This window comes from Quercus lobata, chromosome 3 (assembly GCF_001633185.2).
Source record: "Quercus lobata isolate SW786 chromosome 3, ValleyOak3.0 Primary Assembly, whole genome shotgun sequence".
Lineage (NCBI taxonomy): Eukaryota > Viridiplantae > Streptophyta > Magnoliopsida > Fagales > Fagaceae > Quercus > Quercus lobata.
The window spans coordinates 17,020,272-17,039,261 of NC_044906.1; the positions used below are offsets into that span (position 1 = coordinate 17,020,272).

Below are 18,990 nucleotides of genomic sequence, written 5' to 3' on the forward strand. Positions count from 1 at the left end.
CAAAAACTACAAGTTCATTGCTTTAGTACTAAGTCTTTATAGTGATGAGCGGCCCCACTTTTAAAATGCTAATATAGAAAATGAACTATTTATGGGGAGTGTTTAATATAATCTATATCTATATATATTTAAAAGCTAAAGCGTACTGAGCTATATCAGTGACCACATCATGATCTACCTATTTTCACCAATTTTCTCTTATTTTTTACTCCTCTTCTTCTTTTAATTTTGTATCTTACCATTACACTTTCTCCAATCTTTCTCCTTTCCTTTTACCTTTTTATTTCTCCATTACTCTCAGTTTTAATGTTACTCTTCCTTTATTCATTCATCTTTCTTTTATTTTAGCTCTTCTTATCCCCATCCTATTACTATAAACTTGTTATTCTTTCTTTCATTCTATACATATTTTCCCACACAAAAAAAGGTTTCTCTCTCTCTCTCTCTCTCTCAATTCTTTTGTGAATTTTTTATTTTTTATTTTTTTGTGTCTCTACTTTAGGTTGATGCATTTATGTATTCTTTAGAACTCTACTTTGGTTGATGCAATTAGATTTTGTGTTTTTTTTAAGTTATTATCTTTTCTATTATCTTTTATTGTTAAATGTTACCCAATTGTATATAACAATAGTGTATAATAATATAATGTTATTTTATTATATAGTTTGGCTTTGATAATTTGGTGTTTGAGTCATGACTATATATATATCTTTTATTTTGATTCTTCTTCTTCTCACCATAACATAATTTAGAAAAATTTATCACACCATAACATAATTTAGAAATATATGAATCACCTAAAAATGAATAATATCAATCAAACAAATCCAAATAATAAAATGATGATATATTTTTTGAAATAGATAAATAAAAAATAATTTTAGAAATTGTTTAATTTTTTGAGAGAATAAATATTTTTCACAAAATTTAGAGAACATAATATATATTATACCACAACTACAAAACAATTATTTATTCTTACGCATTGCGTGAGTTTACAACCAGTAATAGTAATAATCACCATCGAATTACTATTGGTACGTAAGAAATTTACTATTCTCTTAAGATTCTAATAATACACGTGTACCTGTACAAGCAACTAGCATTAGTTGTAACTGTAAATATAATCTGATAGTATGGTTAGCAATAAGAATGTGGCTGTTGAGAGGTGGTTCAGTTGGTTAGCAGGAAGTTGCAACTAACTGAATATAACTACCAACAGCCACGGGAAATGACTATTAAGGGAATTGAATTGTAATCTGTATAGAGACTCATAATTGAAATGATAATATATCTCTATCTCTCTATCTCTATCTTCTCTAGGAGGACTGGTTCCCTTGAAGTAACCATAAACAATTCACCATTCCATCATTCAAGAGCAACTTGATACATTAGGGCCTTGAGGCGAAAAATAAATTGAGATCTTTTATATATATAAATATGATTTTTTAAAAACATTTAAATATTATTTAAACTCTATTCTCTTGTTTTAGACGCAAAATTACTTAATAACATTAACCATGTATAATTTTTTTTAGAAAGTCTATACACAATATTTGTCAAAACTTTTCACACCTATTGATATGGAAGATTGATAGTGGTAAGTAAAAATGTGATGTTAGTTGGGATGTAGATAAGAACTAGTAAAAGTTAGACAACTACTTGTTAGAAAAATGTTGTGAAATTTTATGTGTATTGTTTTCTTTTTTTAAGAAGTGTTATATTCACAATATTTTCACAACAAATCGTTGACATTAAGTTGTTACTTGTTCTAATTTGAACCCACCACTGAAATTATTTTTTTGCCTATCAATAATAGCTAGTAACAACTTATTACTTAGAATTTGTAGTGAAAGTGTTGTGAAAAATGTTGTGAACGTGCATTTCTCTTTCTTTTTTTCTTGTTTTTCATTTGATAAAAGAAATATTATTTTATTTATTGACTAATATTTGGGTTTAAATAATACTATTACAATGAAAGAAATTACTCTATTGGTTAAATTTTGAGGTCTTTTTTTTTGCTTAGGGGCCTTAAGCGACCGCCTCGTTTGTCTATATTATAGAGCCGGCCCTACCACCATTCCCACTCATCCAAAAGTTTACATAGTTTGTGACCATAATGATCGATATCGTGTTTAGAAACTTCCATGATATTGCAATGAATTAGTTGGGTAATTATAAACTCTTTTGGAAGCACAATAAATACATACTCTTTTCTTTCACATAAGTATGGGTCCCCAATAATGAAATTCATGGTGGGACTTACTAATCATTTGAGAGGAAAGAGTAGTCATTTATTGTATTCCTAGAGTATTCTATAATCTTTCAAATTAGTATGATACTTGGAATGTTTAAAAAGTTACTGGTCACACCATAAGTAATGTAAAAGGAATCTATACCAAAGGCTTGCTTGCTTTCACCATCTTCCTCATATTTGTCATTCATTTTCCTTGTTTATATTATATCGAACCCCTTCACAGTTTTCCCTCTTCTTTCAGATCTTCTCAATTGTATCCTCATAGTCTCCAATGGCACTTATGACTAGCAAAGGAGCCTCATCATGCTCATTCAGCCACCAATACAATAACTTTGATGTTTTCTTGAGTTTTAGAGGTGAAGATACCTATCATGGTTTCACGGGCCAATTATATGACGCTTTGTGTCAGTGGGGTATTCACACCTTCATCGATAATAATCTCCCAAGAGAAGAACAAATTTCTGCACAAATTTTCAAAACCATTGAAAGCTCAATGATTTCAATAATTGTATTTTCTGAAAACTATGCTTCCTCCACTTGGTGCTTGGATGAGCTTGTCAAGATTGTTGAGTGTAAGAAGAATGGTCAATTGATGCGGCCAATTTTTTACAACGTGGATCCATCAGAGGTTCGTAACCAAAAAGGAAAGTTTGGGGAAGCACTAGCTAAACATGAAGAAAATTTTAAGAATAACAAAAAGGTACAAAGTTGGCGAAAAGCTCTATATGAAGTGGCCAATATATCTGGTTGGCATTATAAGCACAAGTATGTATTAAGTAATTACTCTTGTACTTTTTTAAGTTTTAATGGTATTGTAATGACTACTAGATTCCTTTTTTTGCTCTTTTCTTTTTTGGTACTACAAGACAACACCCACCCCAAACTAGAGGCAGGAACAAACCGCTAGATTCTATTGTTAAACAACTACCCTTAATAGTTCGCTTCCCCCATACATTTTGACAAAGGACACAGTTTGTGTCTAATGCATTAGTGCACTAGTCATGTTAGGATACGGAAACTTATCCAAAATTAGAAATGTGTTCGCATCCTAACATGTCCAGTGTACTAATGCACTAGGCACAATCCCAACCCTTTGACAAATTATAAAATTATTGTTTTCTAATCATATTTTTGCTAAGGTAACTAGCTATAGGTTAATGAATAGAAATAATAGAACTTAATATTAGGTTATTTTCCTAATTGATTAGGAATGTCTCCAACATATTATTTAGAAATGTTTAAAAGACATTCTTAATCATTTTGGATTTTCCATGCAATTTCGAAAACTAATTTCCAAGCAAAAAAAAAAAATGCTAATTTAATAATAATAATTATATCTATAAATTACATGTCAATTGCTTTAATTTAAAATGCTTTAGTTCTAATACACAAATTAAACTTCTTGAATTTATTTTATGTTCATATTTATATTCTATAGTCTAATTCATCACATGTTGAATGCTCTGTGAATGACAGCTGCAGTGAGTTCGAATTTATCCAAGAAATTGTCAAAGAGATCTCAAATTCTAAATTAAACCACACACCATTATTTGTTGCTAGATACCCAGTTGGAATAAATTATCGTGTGGAAAGCATAAAGCTACTTTTAGATATTGGGTCAAATGATGTTCGCATGGTAGGGATGTATGGCCCTGGTGGAGTGGGTAAGACTACCCTTGCTAAAGCTATTTATAACATGGTATATGCACTTTTTGAGGGAAGTAGCTTTTTAGAAAATGTTACAGACAGGTTTGGGATATTTAATGGTGGAATCCAATTACAAGAGACATTTCTTTATGAGATTTTAGGGGATATAAATGTGAAGGTTAGCAACGTAAGTAGAGGAATCAATTTGATAAGGGAGAAGCTTTGCAGTAAAAGGATTCTTTTAATTCTTGATGATGTGGATAAATTAGACCAGATAGAAATATTAATTGGACAATGTGATTTCCTTGCTCCTGGAAGTAGAATCATTATAACCACCAGAGATAAACACTTGCTAGCTTCTTTTGGAAAAGGTCTTTCAACCTACGAGGTTAAGGAATTGGATGATCATGAAGCTCTTGAATTATTTAGTTTGCATGCATTCCAAAGAAACAAACCCAATGAAGAATATTCAAAATTTACAGACCAAGTTATATGTTACGCTAAAGGCATTCCATTAGCTCTAGCAATAATAGGTGCTAATTTGTATGGAAGAAATGAAATGGAGTGGAAAAGTACATTAGATAAGTATGAAAGAATTCCAAACAGAGAAATTCAACAAATACTCCAAATAAGTTATGAAGGATTAGATGAAACTGAACAAGATATTTTCCTAGATATTGCATGTTTCTTCAAGGGATTTTTCAAGAATTATGTTGTAGACATACTAAATTCTTGCAATTTATACCCAATTATTGGTATTCAAAGACTTACTGAGAAGTGTCTCATAACTATTGATCGACATGACAAATTATGGATGCATGACTTGGTACAACAAATGGGTAGAGAAATTGTTCGACAAGAATCACCAAAAGTACCTGGAATTCGTAGTAGGCTATGGTGTTATGAGGATGCTTTTGAAGTACTAACGGAAAATATGGTATAACTTGGTTTCTTTTACCTTTTTCCTTTTCTATATAGGGAAAATTTTAAGACTTTTTTCCCCTTGATATATATGTTTTACTTTTGTTATGGAAGTAAATTCAAATCCATATATATGGTTACAAATTAATAGTTATTATAATTTTGTTGAATTCTTTTGCATGATGTAATTCTCTAAATTTTTTGCCTAATTAGGGATCGGAAAAAATTCGAGGCATGATGATATGCACCCTTGAACGAGCAAAGTTGCAATTAGAAGCTAAAAGTTTTGAAAAGATGAAGAAACTCAAGTTCCTTATTGTTGCTAATGTAGATATTTGTGGAGATATTGAATATCTTCCCAATGAATTAAGGTTACTTGACTGGCCTGAATTTCCCCTATCTACCTTACCACCCAATTTTCATCCTCAAAAACTCATTGCACTCAATATGCCACAAAGTCAAGTTGTATTGGACAAAATTCTCAAGGTATAATCATTTTTATTTATTTATAAATTATTTCTTCATTAAACTATATTTTAAACTTTGTTGAAGCTAAATTTTGATCTTTTCCCCCTTACAGATGGGACAATTCAAAAACTTGACATATATGAATTTTCATTCTTGTCAATACATAACGAAATTATCCGACTTATCCATCACAACCCCAAACATAAAGCAATTGAATCTCAATGAATGTAGAAATTTAGTCGAAGTTCATGACTCTGTTGGATGTCTTGATAAGCTTGAAAAGTTGGAGCTTTATAACTGCACTGAACTTCGAATTCTTCCAAGCTTCCTCATGATGAAATCTCTTAACCATTTAGATATTTATATGTGCACAAGGCTTGAGAAATTCCCTGATATTCCGTATGAAATGGATGGTTTAAAGTATCTAACTTTTGTTGGGACTGCAATTAGAGAGCTACCTCCATCATTTGGGAATCTCACTGGGCTTGAGACATTACACCTAGGTTCAGGTATTCTTCCAAGTAGCGTATATGGTTTACATCTTCGCACTCTCTTTATTTCCGGCGATGTCAAATTTCTAAAGGACGTGGAGATTGATAGACCAGTGTTGTGCAATTATGATGATGGCTTTTCCAAATATAGGTTTCGGAGCAGCTTGAAATTTCTAGCTCTTTATTTTTCTAAAAATAGTTCAGAAATAGATTTTATTTTGACTTCTTGTTGCCCACTCTCATTGATACGTTTATCCTTGGGGAGTGACGATTTTACCCTTCCAGAAAGCATTATCAAATTCAATAGACTTTGTTGGCTTGAAATTTCGGATTGCTATTACCTTCAGGAAATTCCAAAGCTTCCCGAAACTTTAAGAGGGGTAGATGCATCAAACTGCTTCTCATTGAATTCAAAATCATTAAGCAAATTATTGATTAAGGTATCTCTCTCTTAAATTTATGAACAACAATTTTGGTTACCTTCTCAAATGCTTTACTAGATTTGCTAAACTTTAATTTCTTGAATTTCCTAATTGCATGCAGTTTGGAAGAATTTTGGAGCTTCCACAAAATGTGGCATGTTTAGATGTAAGAGGCGACATAATAATGGATTCACAGTCATCAAGTAGACTATCGCATCAGACTGATCTTTCTTCCTGGGTCTCCCCCTCCAAGTTCTCTGAATTTGAAGCTGAATTTCGTAAAAGTAAGTATTGGTTACGGGGTTATTATGATGATGAACCTCCTTGTGAATATCACGTTGTAGTACCAGGAAATCAAATTCCAGAGTGGTTCAACCATCAAAGCGTTGAAAGTTCCATATCATTGTGGGTTGGTCCAGAATTTCCAACATTTGCTCTTTGTCTTGCTTTTAGTCGGGCGGGTGAAGATGAATACGGTTATGTTTGTGTTGTTGACATTTTCACCAATGGTCATAAACAAACGCTCTTAAAGAAATTCTTTTGTAGAATGCGTTGTGATCATCTGTGGTTTTACGGTGTATCTCATAACCAGTTGCAGCAAGATTTTAGAAACTTGATTCAAGGAGATCAGAATCATGTTAAAATTTCATGTAAAATCTCTTGTTGGACTGATGAAACTGGCGGAGAAATATCTCCTACCATTGCTAGGATGGGAGTCCATGTGAAATGTATTTGTGGTCTTCATAATTCCTTTATCAGCCATGAAAACCATGATGAACTAGTCCAACCACGAGGGAATCGAATTTCAAAGAGAATTGTCCACCAACGGCTCAAACCATTTCTTCCTCGAGGTTGCCGTTTTATCCTGCGCAAACTATACCATACCCTGTGCCCGACCCAGAGTGCTTCTGGTCAACCATTACTAAAAGCGCGAAAAATCAGTAACAAGAGGAAGAGGCCCTTGGTGGCAGGGAGTATCAGTTTTTTGTAGGGAGCTCAAGACCATTGCCATGGTGAACCAAAAATAAAAAACTAAAGTGACTTCGCCTAAAAAAGGAGCAAGGTCGAAGAATATGCGACCCTCTTGATAAAAAATTTGAGTGAAGAAATATGCCAAGGTACTGCTAATGCATTTTGCTCCATCCCTTACAAAGCATATTCAAAATTTCATCTAAAATTTTCTCAAGCTGCTGAAACTATTGGCAATTCAAAATACTGGAGCTCCAACAATGAGCCTATCACTGGAGCTGGATGAGTGTAATTTCAATGGACTATTTTAAAATTTTAGTTGGGTCAAAGTTTGGCTTCAAACAGGTTTGAAACAATTTTTCTCTAACCTTTAGTTCCTTACATGCTAATTAGACTATTTTTGTGTATTATTTAAACAAATCACATGAATTATTAAAAAACCCATATGACTAAAATTATACGTGAGTGGTCTTATGAACTGTCACATAGTGGGTTGAAGGAAAATAGTTCAAAACTAGTTTGGAGCCAAATTTTGTCTTTTTAATTGCCTTCAATTGTTGTGAAATTTGATGAGTGTAATATTAAAAAGCAGGAAGGGGGCTTGGGTTTCAGTTTCCATGTACAATTGAATCCTTTAATGCCTATGAGCCTATTGTTTGTGTGAAGTGGACTAGTAGTTGTTTTACTTTTATGTTGGGTTGTTTATTCAGGGGTACAACTTGCCAAAACATAATAATTCTATTTCACAATCTGCTTGTAGAATTATGCTTTTGCATTTACTTGATAAATATAATGCCTTTATTAACTCTTAATAATTCTATTTTAGTTGTTTTCTGGTCAAACATGTTTTAAATACACTTTCTGCACAAGTTGTTTGCAACTTTGCATTAGAGCTCATTCCTAGGCCCTTTCTTCCTATTCTAACTTTTCAGATATTGAACTAACAATTTTCCCCCTTTGTTTTGATGTCTATTCTCTCTTCTTGTGCTAATTTGCAGCCCAATACTTTCTTTATAGGCTATTCAAGGCCACTTCTGTGAAAAATTTTACAAGTCTAGTGTGAGCAAAACCCAATTATTTTTGGGCCCATTACTAATATTTTGTAATATTTTTATTCTTTTATGCATGGCCCAAACTCATGTAACTTTGATGGGGATTTAAAAGAGTGTGGTTTGGAAGGTAGGATTGAGCGAAGCACGGATTTTGCTAAGTGGAAGGAAGTCATGTGCGGGCCACTTTCATACAAATGGAACTCTGTCACTCTGTTCTATGTTGTTGAAATGGAACTCTGTCACTCTGTTCTATGTTGTTGAAGTCACCACTAGACCCTTTTCAGCCCACAAAAGCAACTTGTTGCATTTATTGACTTCTAGCAAGATTTGTTACATTAATTTAGTAGCTTTTCTAGGTGCCAATTTAGCCCAGAAAGCTCAACAAATCAGGTTTAGTCAACAAATTTCCTTAACCGTGACTAAACGAGCTCGTTTCTTTACTTAAGCTAAAACAAATATGAAGCTTACCTCTCCTTTTACAACATAGCAGTCAATAGCTTCAATCCTTATTCAAATGTGGACTCTAGGAATGTCCCAAAGCTGATATAAAGTCTCTTCATCAAGTCTTGAATTAAGAACTTTCATTATTCAACTACCATACTTACTACCTTATTCAGTCAAAAAAAACTACCATACTTATTTCACTCAAACTTCCTTACTTAAGAGCAACATATACTAAGAGTTTGGTGTGAACGTGGCAGAACAATAGAGTCCTCTCTCTTTCTCTTACCACCTTTCTTAAATTCCTCATCATGTTGTATTTACAAAAATATTTAGATATAAAGCATTATTCATGTTTTTCCATCCATTTGTTGTCTAGCACTTTTAGGTTTTCTTTGTGATGCACCATTAGCCTTTACTCCAAGAGTATTGTGAATTTTGGGCTTGCCTATCCTAAAAGATTTTATATTTACTGAAACCGATGGGCATTTGGGATCACTTTCCTTTTGTTTGCTCCTACACAAACCGACCCTGACATAAGCATTTATATGATCTTCTCCCTTTTGAGTTTTAATGTAAAAGTTTCTGTCTTTGCAGGATTAGGACTTGGAATATTTTTCTTATGGGCTCACTGGAGTGGAGTTTTATTGGCTTGATTCAATCAATGAAGATAACCAAAAGAGCGAAAAAGACAAACATTTGTGCAGATTGTGATTCTTCTTCTATCCTTTCAATATTTATGTTGGTACTACTTAATAATGTTGAGAATTTAAAGTTGCTATTTACCATGTGTATTGAGACTCTAAATTACATACCAGAAGATAGTTATTATTGTTTGTTTAAGTTCTGTATTTATGATTGTTTATGATGAAATTCGTTTGAGGGCCATCAAATTATATTTGGTTCTTTCATCTTCTCCCATTCAACCCCTCTTCAATTTTATCTCCTAAAAAACCCCTCTTCACACCATCACACCAGATCACCACTACATGACTATCAGACTCCCACAAGATCCACATCAAACTGTTTACTCCATAATTCTCATTGAAAGAGAATTTCAAGGTGAGCTTTCATCTCTCTTGATTTCATATATTCTTGCCTAGCACTTGTTTAAAACTTGATTCCATGACTGACTGAAAATGAGAACCTCTTGATAAAAAATTGAAGAAGGTCCTATTATGATATCGAAACAATTTTCTTTTGAGTCATTGGAGAAGGATTGGCAAGTCTTCTAGGCTGTAAGATAGAATCCCTTTCTGCCATATTAAATTTGTGGATGCTGCTAGGATCTTTATATGGGCAATTTGGAATCTGGTGATTGAACAAATGTGGACATTGAGGTACGAAAAAACTGTATTTGTCAAAATGGGGTCAGGATTTCTCTTTTAAAGAGTGCTCTTTGGTGTTTGCCAACCTACTTTACTCCTCTTTTTGATATGCTGATCCATGTGGCTTATGTTAGTGCAATTTCTTTGTGTTTGATTTGATTTGATAATTATGTTTTGTTTCTTTCTATGTATCATGTCAGACAGTTAAAAGTTTGGACAAAAAACTGAAAAAGCCTAATGTTCTCCACTTCTCCAATAGATTTTGTGTCCTGCCCTGATATAAGCTTGGAGGAGGAAATGCACTAAGTTCTATGCATTTAATCAAGAAGTAGTTGCTTTGCTTCTGCTGGAAGTTGAAAATAAATCTAGATCTTTTGCACTCTCAATGTGAGTTGCTGTTCTTTATTAGTCCTTGTAGTTTGATATTAGGGTACACAATATACAAATTTAAGGTGGGGATTTGGGGATGCTAATGAATTTTGATTATCTGCATCCAGATTGGCTGGATTTTACATTTTGATTATGTTAGTTGTGGGTTTTGTGCATTTCTCATTATAATGGTGTCTGTGAAACATCAAGAATGTGTCAGATTTTGCTTCAGGGCATGCAAGGCTTATTTGCGGACCACTTACCATCAAACGAAAAGAAAAAAATGGCTTGTTAGCACATGATGAGATCATCAGAGGTACCTATTAAATTATTTTGGCTCTCCTTGCATCAAGACAGCAATAAAAAGGTCTAGAAAAGTAATTACACCAATTTGTGGACTAAAAAATCTTCTTGGTCAAAATGGATTTTCTTGGGATGATACCAAACAAATGATTGTGGCAAGTGATAAATACACTAGTTTTTTGTTCACTTTTTGATTTGATCTCTAACTTGGGGTGATAGTGAACTGACATAATATACATGCAGGATCACCTGGAGGTGCAGTTGGACAGAAATAAAGCCTCAATGAACTTTGACGAATTGTACTTGATATATGCACGTGCAACATCAGATGGAAGATACTGCTGAACAAGTCATGATATAGACTTTGATGATGACATTCAAAGAGTGAAAATGGGTGAGTTTTATATCCCATCATGGATTTGCAGAAATGTTGCATTTGTCATTTGCATTTTAATGTATGCTACTAGTATTGTGCATATATTGAGCCTGTTTTCACTTTTTTTTTTTTTTTTTTTTTTTTTTTTTTTTTTTTTTTTTTTTTAATTTTATGCAAAGATCTAATTAACCAAACTCCCCTCCCCTTTCCTTCTTATTAGTCTATGCAGAGATATCTAGAACTCTATCCCCACTAGAATTTCAAAAATTTTGATGAAGAATGGTCTTTTACCATCTCCAACATTTATATATCCCAATCTTGCTTTTGGCCACTCTTTGGGTTGTCAACCATGGTCTGCTTTCTACATGAAACAGAAATATGCTAAACCACCCCCCCCCCCCCCCCCACACACACACACACAATAGACACAAACATAAAAAATAATAAAATGATATAATTACAGTAAATCTACTTGTGATTTGACCCATTTTTACTTTGTCTACTCGTAATTTAAAATTTTACATTTTATCCACTTGTAATTCGCTCTGTTAGAACTCCGTTACCCACCTCAAGGGTAAGTATATATTTTTGCTTTTCTTTTATATATCTCTCCTCCCAAAACAAAATAATACATAAAAAAAAATAATAATAAAATAAAAAATAAAAAATAAAAAAGAGAGAAAAATAAGATGTAAAAGCAAATTTGCAAAAATGGTAAAGTTCTAGTTGAAGAACACACTATCTTTTGGTATAAACATTCTTCAGCCAATCAATCCAAATAAAATTTCATATTCACATAAATCCAAAAAACATTCTACTCTTATATACATACGGTAACCTTAAATTTATAAAATCCTACTCTTATATAAATACAATAACCTTAAATTAAAAAATCCTACACTTTCAGAAACTCACACACACAAACAACCATCACCACCACTGACCAAAGATCCATGGCTGATCCACCCGATCTCAGTTTCCACCTTTCACTCTCTTCAATCTCATCCAAGGAACCCATGGCCAAAGTTTCACCAGGTTTGTTGTCTTCTCTCTCTCTTCGTCTCACACACACACCCAAACGGTAGCCACCGCGATGACATTGCTCTGCTTCATGGGTCTCGTATTTTTTTTTTTTTTGGGTGGTTTTTTGGGTTGTGGGTTGATCTGATTTTGTTGTGGTAGAGGTGGTTGATTTGATTTTGGCAGTGGTTATGTGTTGTGGTTTGCGATTGGTTATGGGTTTCAAAGGTGGAGTAGCCACCACGATGACATTGCTCTGCTTCATGGGTCTCTTTTTTTTTTTTTGGGTGGTTTTTTGGCAGTGGTAATGTGTGGGTTGATCTGATTTTGTTATGGGTTTCAAAAGTGGTTGTGGTGACTGTTGGTGGACGGGAGAGAGAGAGAGAAATTTGGACATGGCAAACCCAGTTTTGGGTCTTTAGAAGCAAACCCAGTTTTGAGATTGTTCATGCTATTGAGGCTTCCAACTGTTCATTCGTTTGGGTTGTTGGAAAAACCTTCATATGTTGGAGGGAGTTTGTTATGGTGTGCCTATGATTACATTGCCTCTTGCTGGACAGTTCTTAAAGTTTCTGCATTTTTGAAGTTCTTAAGCAACTTTTTACCATTTGTACATAATGACATTTTTTGATCTTGTTTTCTTTTGATTTTGTATGAATTTTTTGTTTTGGGAGGAGAGAGACAACCCAAAGTCAGAACCTCACCCTGACATGAAAGCCGGATCAGAAAAATCAAAACTCCAGCTCAATACAAGGGATTTTCGTGTTTCTAGGGCTCGTGAGGAAAAGATTCAATTATTTGTGATTTTGATCTGTGTTATGTTCTGATTTTTAATGAAAGGGTGTTTTTCTATCGTGTGAGGGTGAGGTGGGTAACGGATTGGTAACGGATTGAGGTTCAAGTGAGCAAAGTGTAAAGTTTTAAATTACGAGTAGACAAAGTGAAAACAGGCTAAACCATACATGAATTTCTGTAATTATCCCTAATAAAATAGTGTTGCAGAAAAATGAGCACAAGCTACATGGCTTTGTGAATACTTGATTGGACTGATCCTGATGGTTTATTTTTCTGGAAGTGACTGTAATTCATATAACTTCTTCATTAATTAGCCAGGAACTAAATGCAGTAAGACTAATTTAAATTTTATATGTTCTATTTTAGCATATAGCAATGTCTATTTCAAGAAGTATCATCTGTTTTTAATTAAGCATCATGTGTATTTCAGATTATTTTATTCTTACATGAATATATTTTAAGTATCTTTGTTTAATTGACATGGCCCTAATGTTCTCTTTAAATTGAATTTGCAGATCTCAAGCTTCCTCTCTTGTTTCTTTGAAGCTCACAATTCTGGAAACCACACTTTCAGAATGGAGAAAATTGTGTGCATCAAAAAATATTGCTCTTTGCACCCCTAGCCTTTTATATGTTTGCAACTAATTCATGCCATTTGATCATCCCTTTGATTTCCTTCCGCCCACCCATGCTGCTTAACAATTTTTGTTGGGGGGCAATGTTTAACATGCTTGTTGGGCTTGGTTGGAACAGTTTTTGTGATACAATTCCGGATGCCAAGGTTCTGGTGCTTGTCTTGTTGGTCTGTATGTTCTTTTATGACCATAAGCTTAGTAATTGCCAAGTTTTCAGGGTTATTCCAAGTATTCGAGGTATATGTTGATTGAGGCTCTACAACAACGTAACACTTTTGCTCCCCCGGGTCCATTAAATGGATCAGTCCAAATATTAAGCTAGTTTTGGAGTCTCTCTCTTGATGGGATTTTGGGTTTGTTCATAAAGAAACAAATTTTTGACTCGCAATTTGACCCGTTGGATGGCAGTTTGTAATTCTGATGGGCCTTTTTCTCATCTCCTACTTACCTCCATGGATTTTTCTCTGGAGGTTAGAGATTGCTGGGGCCCTCTGTCTCCCTTTCTCTCAATACTGTATATTTACTCCAAAAAAAAAAAATATATATATATATATATATATATATCAAAGATAAATGGTCTTCCACTATTGTTTCATGTTGCATGTTGCAAGCTGTGCCTTGCTTGTGTACTTGGTACTAGGGCCTAGGCCATCTAGTTCTCACGAAGTTTAAACTTGGATTTTTGAAAGTGTTTCTAGATTCTAGTTAATCTATCACAGGTACAGGTTTTATGTATTTATCCCTATGATATGGATAGAGCCATTGAACGAAATGAGTGTTTCCTTCTAATATTTAACTATTTATATGCTTTGGAAAATTAAAAGAGTGGTCAAGCTCTTTTAGAAGCAGTAATTTCATGTGTGAAACCTTCTAGAAGAGAAGATAAAAGTGAAGATACAATAAAGTTAACGTTTTCTCTTTCTTCATGGAATACGAGCAATGTTACAGAAAAATAAATTTTTATAATATTTTATTTTACACACTTTTGCTAAGGTGATGAGGATGTGGTTGGTACATCACTTTTACATAGATTTACACCACCTTTTTTTAGAACAATCACTATTGGTGAAAAAGTGTGTAGGCGTAAATGCACTTTTAGTCCCTACATTTTGACTTTTTTCCATTTTAGTCCCTATATTTTATTTTTTTTCCACTTTTAGTCCTTAAATCAATTTACACGTTCCATTTAAGTCCTTGAAGCTACCTTCCGTCACTAATCTAACGGGTAAACTAACAGATGAATAAAATAATAATAAAAAATTTACTGTAGCATGCCACATCAGATTATAATTTAAAATATTTATTTTTCAATTTTAACAAAAGAAAAAATATGGGTTAAAAATGAAAAAGAAAAAGAAAAAAAAAAAGAAAAAAAGAACACACCAGAAACATAAGAACAAGAACAGAAGGTGGAGAAGGGGATCTGGTCAAGCATGTTCCATTTGGGTTGGATGTCGATGGAGGATTTCAATGGCTCTTGACGCATCATGTTGTTGTGCGCCCAAACCCTAAACTCTTCACAACCCGATTCCGACATGTACAGGAAGTCTCTTTCCACGTTCAAGGTCTCGTGGTTGCTGTTCATGGTGATGACTTTGCCGTTGGCTTTCACCACTTGCCATTGAAATCTCTCGAGAAAATAGAGTATTTTAATCTCATTGCCGCCGTGATCAAGTACATCGTCGACTTCAACCATGGTCATTGACTCGGCGGTCCAATCGCCAGAGTCGTTTATGTCGTAATGCTTGCTTCGACTTCTCCAAACCGCCGTGGAGATCGCCAATCGCGACAAGTCGACCCATTGACACGTTGAGCTTGTTGTGGGTTTTTCCATTGTGAGATTTTTTTTTTGTAGTTTAGGTGTTTGTGTTTTTGTCTAGAGAGACTATGGAGACGAAAGAGTAGGGAGACTGAATGGACTTTGATGGTGCTATCCAAATTTTTATTCTTTCATTTTCTTGGCAACCAAACAATGAATGAAAAAGAACTGACAAATGATTTTGCTTGGGTTTGAGGATGGGGGCTTTGGAATTTATGATTTTTTTTTTAATGGTGTTTTTATGCTGAATTTTCTGGGTTTATGAATTTGGTTTCTGGGTTTATGAATTTTATTTGCTGGAGGTTTCGTTGTTGATTGAAAGATGAGAAAATCTGGGTTTGAGTTGAGATTTTGTATATCTGGGTTTTGCGGTTTGAGAAAATCTGAGAAGATCTGCTGCTAGGTTTGTGTTCGTGTTCTTGCTGGAGATTGATTTGTGTTTGTGTTTGGTTGACAAGAAAGGGCAAGAAAATGCAAGAAAATTTGGGCATGTGTTGTTATGTTTAAAATCTGGGTTTGTGTTCTTTGGTGTTCTTGTTGAAGATGAACCTAGATTTGGGCAACTCATATTTTTTCTTTTGTTAAAATTGAAAAATAAATATTTTAAATTATAATTTGATGTGGCATGCTACAGTAAATTTTTTATTATTATTTTATTCATCTGTTAATTTGCCCGTTAGATTAGTGACGGAAGGTAGCTTCAAGGACTTAAATGGAACGCGTAAATTGATTTAAGGACTAAAAGTGGAAAAAATAAAATGTAGGGACTAAAATAGAAAAAAGTCAAAATGTAGGGACTAAAAGTGCATTTACGCCAAAGTGTGTATATATCCATATTTCCTACATCCTTTTTTCACGTGTAAATTTTCTCGTTTATAGTAACTAACTACTCTTTCATCCAGCAATCAAATAACAGTGTGTTGATTTTGAAGCATGTAGGATCAGGCACTATATAAAGTAGTAGCATACAACAATATTCACATGGACATAATTTCTATCCAAATTGATCAACACTACTCTCTCTCACATACACATAAAGAAACCGCATGCACGAACTCCCAAGCTTTTGAAAACAGTCTTGCCATTCTACTCCTTAATTTCCATTTTCATATCGCTTTCTCATAATATATCTCCATGACAAGGTACGTTGTTTAGTATAACAAAATCAACTCAAGTTTAAATCACTCTCCTATGTCCTAATAACCACCAACCAACCAAATGCTATCTAACACAAGAAGTTACAAATGAAGATATTGCTTGAAATTCCAATGATCTTGTTCTGTCAAATTGAAATCAGGATCCAACTTCAAATTCCCCTGCACGTGTGAGAGCTTGAAAACCTTTGTAAGGACGATTAGGTAGATTCTTCAGATCCAGCTTATCTATTTGTAGGCCAGAGAGGGCAACATCCATAATTCTAAAAGACGCTTAAATGTGGGAAATACATGAAGGCGCTCTAGCTAATTAACCCCGTCTCAAGCACACAAGTTAACTTTGAAGGGGCTTTGTTTTTTGGAATCCGTCCAATTGACCATGAGCTGGTCTGCGGAAGCACACCAACTATATATAATTAATTTCCAACAAAAGAAAATTCATAAAAAATGCATCTTAAGTTTCTATGGAAAAATATGAGTAGTACATATTAAATTGTATCATATCTGATTTTTTCTTCCACTCAATAGCATAACGTCATGTGTGCAAATTAATTGAGTCAAATGTTTGTCACAATCAAGATTTGTCATCATCCTTATTAGTTTGGACACTTTTCTTGTAAGATTGGACATCTTCATCAATCTTTTATTATTATTATGATTTTTTTAAGGAAAATACGTTCTAAAATTGTTGGTATTAATAAGTTTGGTATCATATATATATATATATATATATATGAATCCTATCAATTTTTTTAGACTCACGTTTGAAACCCAAGCACATTTATATAGTTTTTAGGTAGTTATTTTAGGCGGGAAGATTCACTCTTCTCTTTTTTAAGTATAATAAAATTAGAAAATTGCCACAAACCCAAATAAATTACCCTTAAACAAATTAATCAAAAAGTTATTTCACAAAAAAATAAATAAATAAATAAAAATAAAACATTTCTAGTACTGGTGTCAACTGCCAAGCAATTTTCAAAGTTATTGTAGATTTCAAATTCAATTAGTGTGCTACTCTTACAATTTGCAAACTTATATTCAAATCCAAATTCTATAGCCACTGAGCCTAATCCAAATTTAATCTTTATCTTTAAATCAAATTTTAATATGGTAGATTAGAAACTCTACTGTTTTTATTTTTTTTTAGTTAAAAAAATGCCCCCACAAATAAATTAAAGGCATAAAGGGAATATTAATAAATTAATGATGCTTGACTTTTTAAACAAGACATAATTTTGGAACATCTTAAAGTGGAATACAAGCCAAAAAATTTGAAAGGGAGGGAGGGAGTATTTATTATCATATGTAGAGAATTTTATTATTATTATTTTGTGTTGGCCCTTTCAATTCATGAATAAATTTGATTTTATATATATATAAATATATATATATATATATATATTTATTTATTTATTTATTTATTTAATATATGAGTTGTTCATATTAAATTATATCATGTCAGCAAATATTTGATTGTTTCTTCCCCTCATTAGTATAACATCATGTGTGCAAATTAATTGAGTCAGATGTTTGTCACAATCAAGATTTGTCATCATCCTTATCAGTTTCGACACTTTTCTAGTAAGATTGGACAACATCTTCATCATTTTATTATTATTATTATTATTATTATTATTATTATTATTATGATCTTTTTTAGGAAAATACATTCTAAAAGTTTTTTTTTGTATTAATAAGTTTGGTATCATATATATATATATATATATATATATATGAATCCTATCATTTTTTTAAGACTCAAAAAAAAAAAAAAAACCTCATTGGTCTCACGTTTAAAACCCAAACTCATTTATATAATTTTTAGGTAATTATTTTAGGTAAGGAGATTCACTCTTCTCTTTTTTTAGTATAATAAAATTATAAAATTGCCACAAACCCAAACAAATTCTTTTACTTTTGTAAAAAATTTAATATTTACTTAAATTTTGGGAATTTTAATATAAAATTATTTATTATGTGAACAAATAAAACCAATCCAATGAAATTACTTGGGAATTTGGTCAAAAATCAAAACAATACAATCCAATTGAAGAGTAAAAACAAGACACTTACAAAATTATCCATAACTTGGAAATTGTATAATTAAAATTGAAAATATAAATGCACTAAAAACCAACAGCAACAACCTAGCCAAGAGTATTATAATTCAACTTTTTAGTAACTCCTAGTGTTTCCAAGATACTCAAGGTTCAAATCTCCCTCTTTTAATGCCATTTGGGTGTTGTAAACTCTTGGACTTGAGTGTTTTTAGACTCTGAGCTCTACTCAAGCATACGTTCTTATTTTCAAAACATTTACAAAATTATCCATAACTTGATAATTATTTAACTAAAATTGAAAATATAAATGTACTAAGAGCAAAAAGTACAAAGAGTGGGAAATCTCGAGGAATTCAAAAAAAAAAAATTTCAAATGATGCATTTTAGGAAAGCCAAATTTTCTACGGAAGGAAACCATTTTTAAGAGACGGAGAAATTCAATATAGCCTTAAATACTACA

General features: G+C 32.8%; 3 protein-coding genes across 4 annotated transcripts; 2 read left to right on the plus strand and 1 right to left on the minus strand.

Annotated features, from left to right (window-relative positions):
* The first annotated feature begins 2,528 nt into the window (after positions 1-2,528).
* LOC115980445 (TMV resistance protein N-like) lies at positions 2,529-5,952 on the plus strand. Its single transcript, XM_031102695.1, has 5 exons — positions 2,529-3,022; positions 3,734-4,841; positions 5,039-5,311; positions 5,406-5,802; positions 5,936-5,952. The coding sequence occupies exons 1-5, from the start codon at positions 2,529-2,531 to the stop codon at positions 5,950-5,952; spliced, it is 2,289 nt and encodes a 762-aa protein (XP_030958555.1).
* Positions 5,953-6,350: 398 nt separating this feature from the next.
* LOC115979383 lies at positions 6,351-9,370 on the plus strand. Of its 2 annotated transcripts, none has more exons than XM_031101409.1 (2): positions 6,351-7,520; positions 9,266-9,370. In XM_031101409.1, the coding sequence occupies exon 1, from the start codon at positions 6,391-6,393 to the stop codon at positions 7,195-7,197; it is 807 nt and encodes a 268-aa protein (XP_030957269.1). In that variant the 5' UTR covers positions 6,351-6,390; the 3' UTR covers positions 7,198-7,520; positions 9,266-9,370. The 2 variants fall into 2 exon arrangements, with proteins under 2 accessions (XP_030957269.1, XP_030957270.1); XM_031101410.1 differs by having other exon boundaries at positions 6,351-7,324.
* A 4,953-nt stretch (positions 9,371-14,323) lies between these two features.
* On the minus strand, positions 14,324-15,328 carry LOC115980446 (shewanella-like protein phosphatase 1). Its single transcript, XM_031102696.1, has 2 exons — positions 14,878-15,328; positions 14,324-14,415 (listed from the first exon to the last, which is right to left on the minus strand). The coding sequence occupies exons 1-2, from the start codon at positions 15,326-15,328 to the stop codon at positions 14,324-14,326; spliced, it is 543 nt and encodes a 180-aa protein (XP_030958556.1).
* Between the last annotated feature and the right edge of the window lie 3,662 nt (positions 15,329-18,990).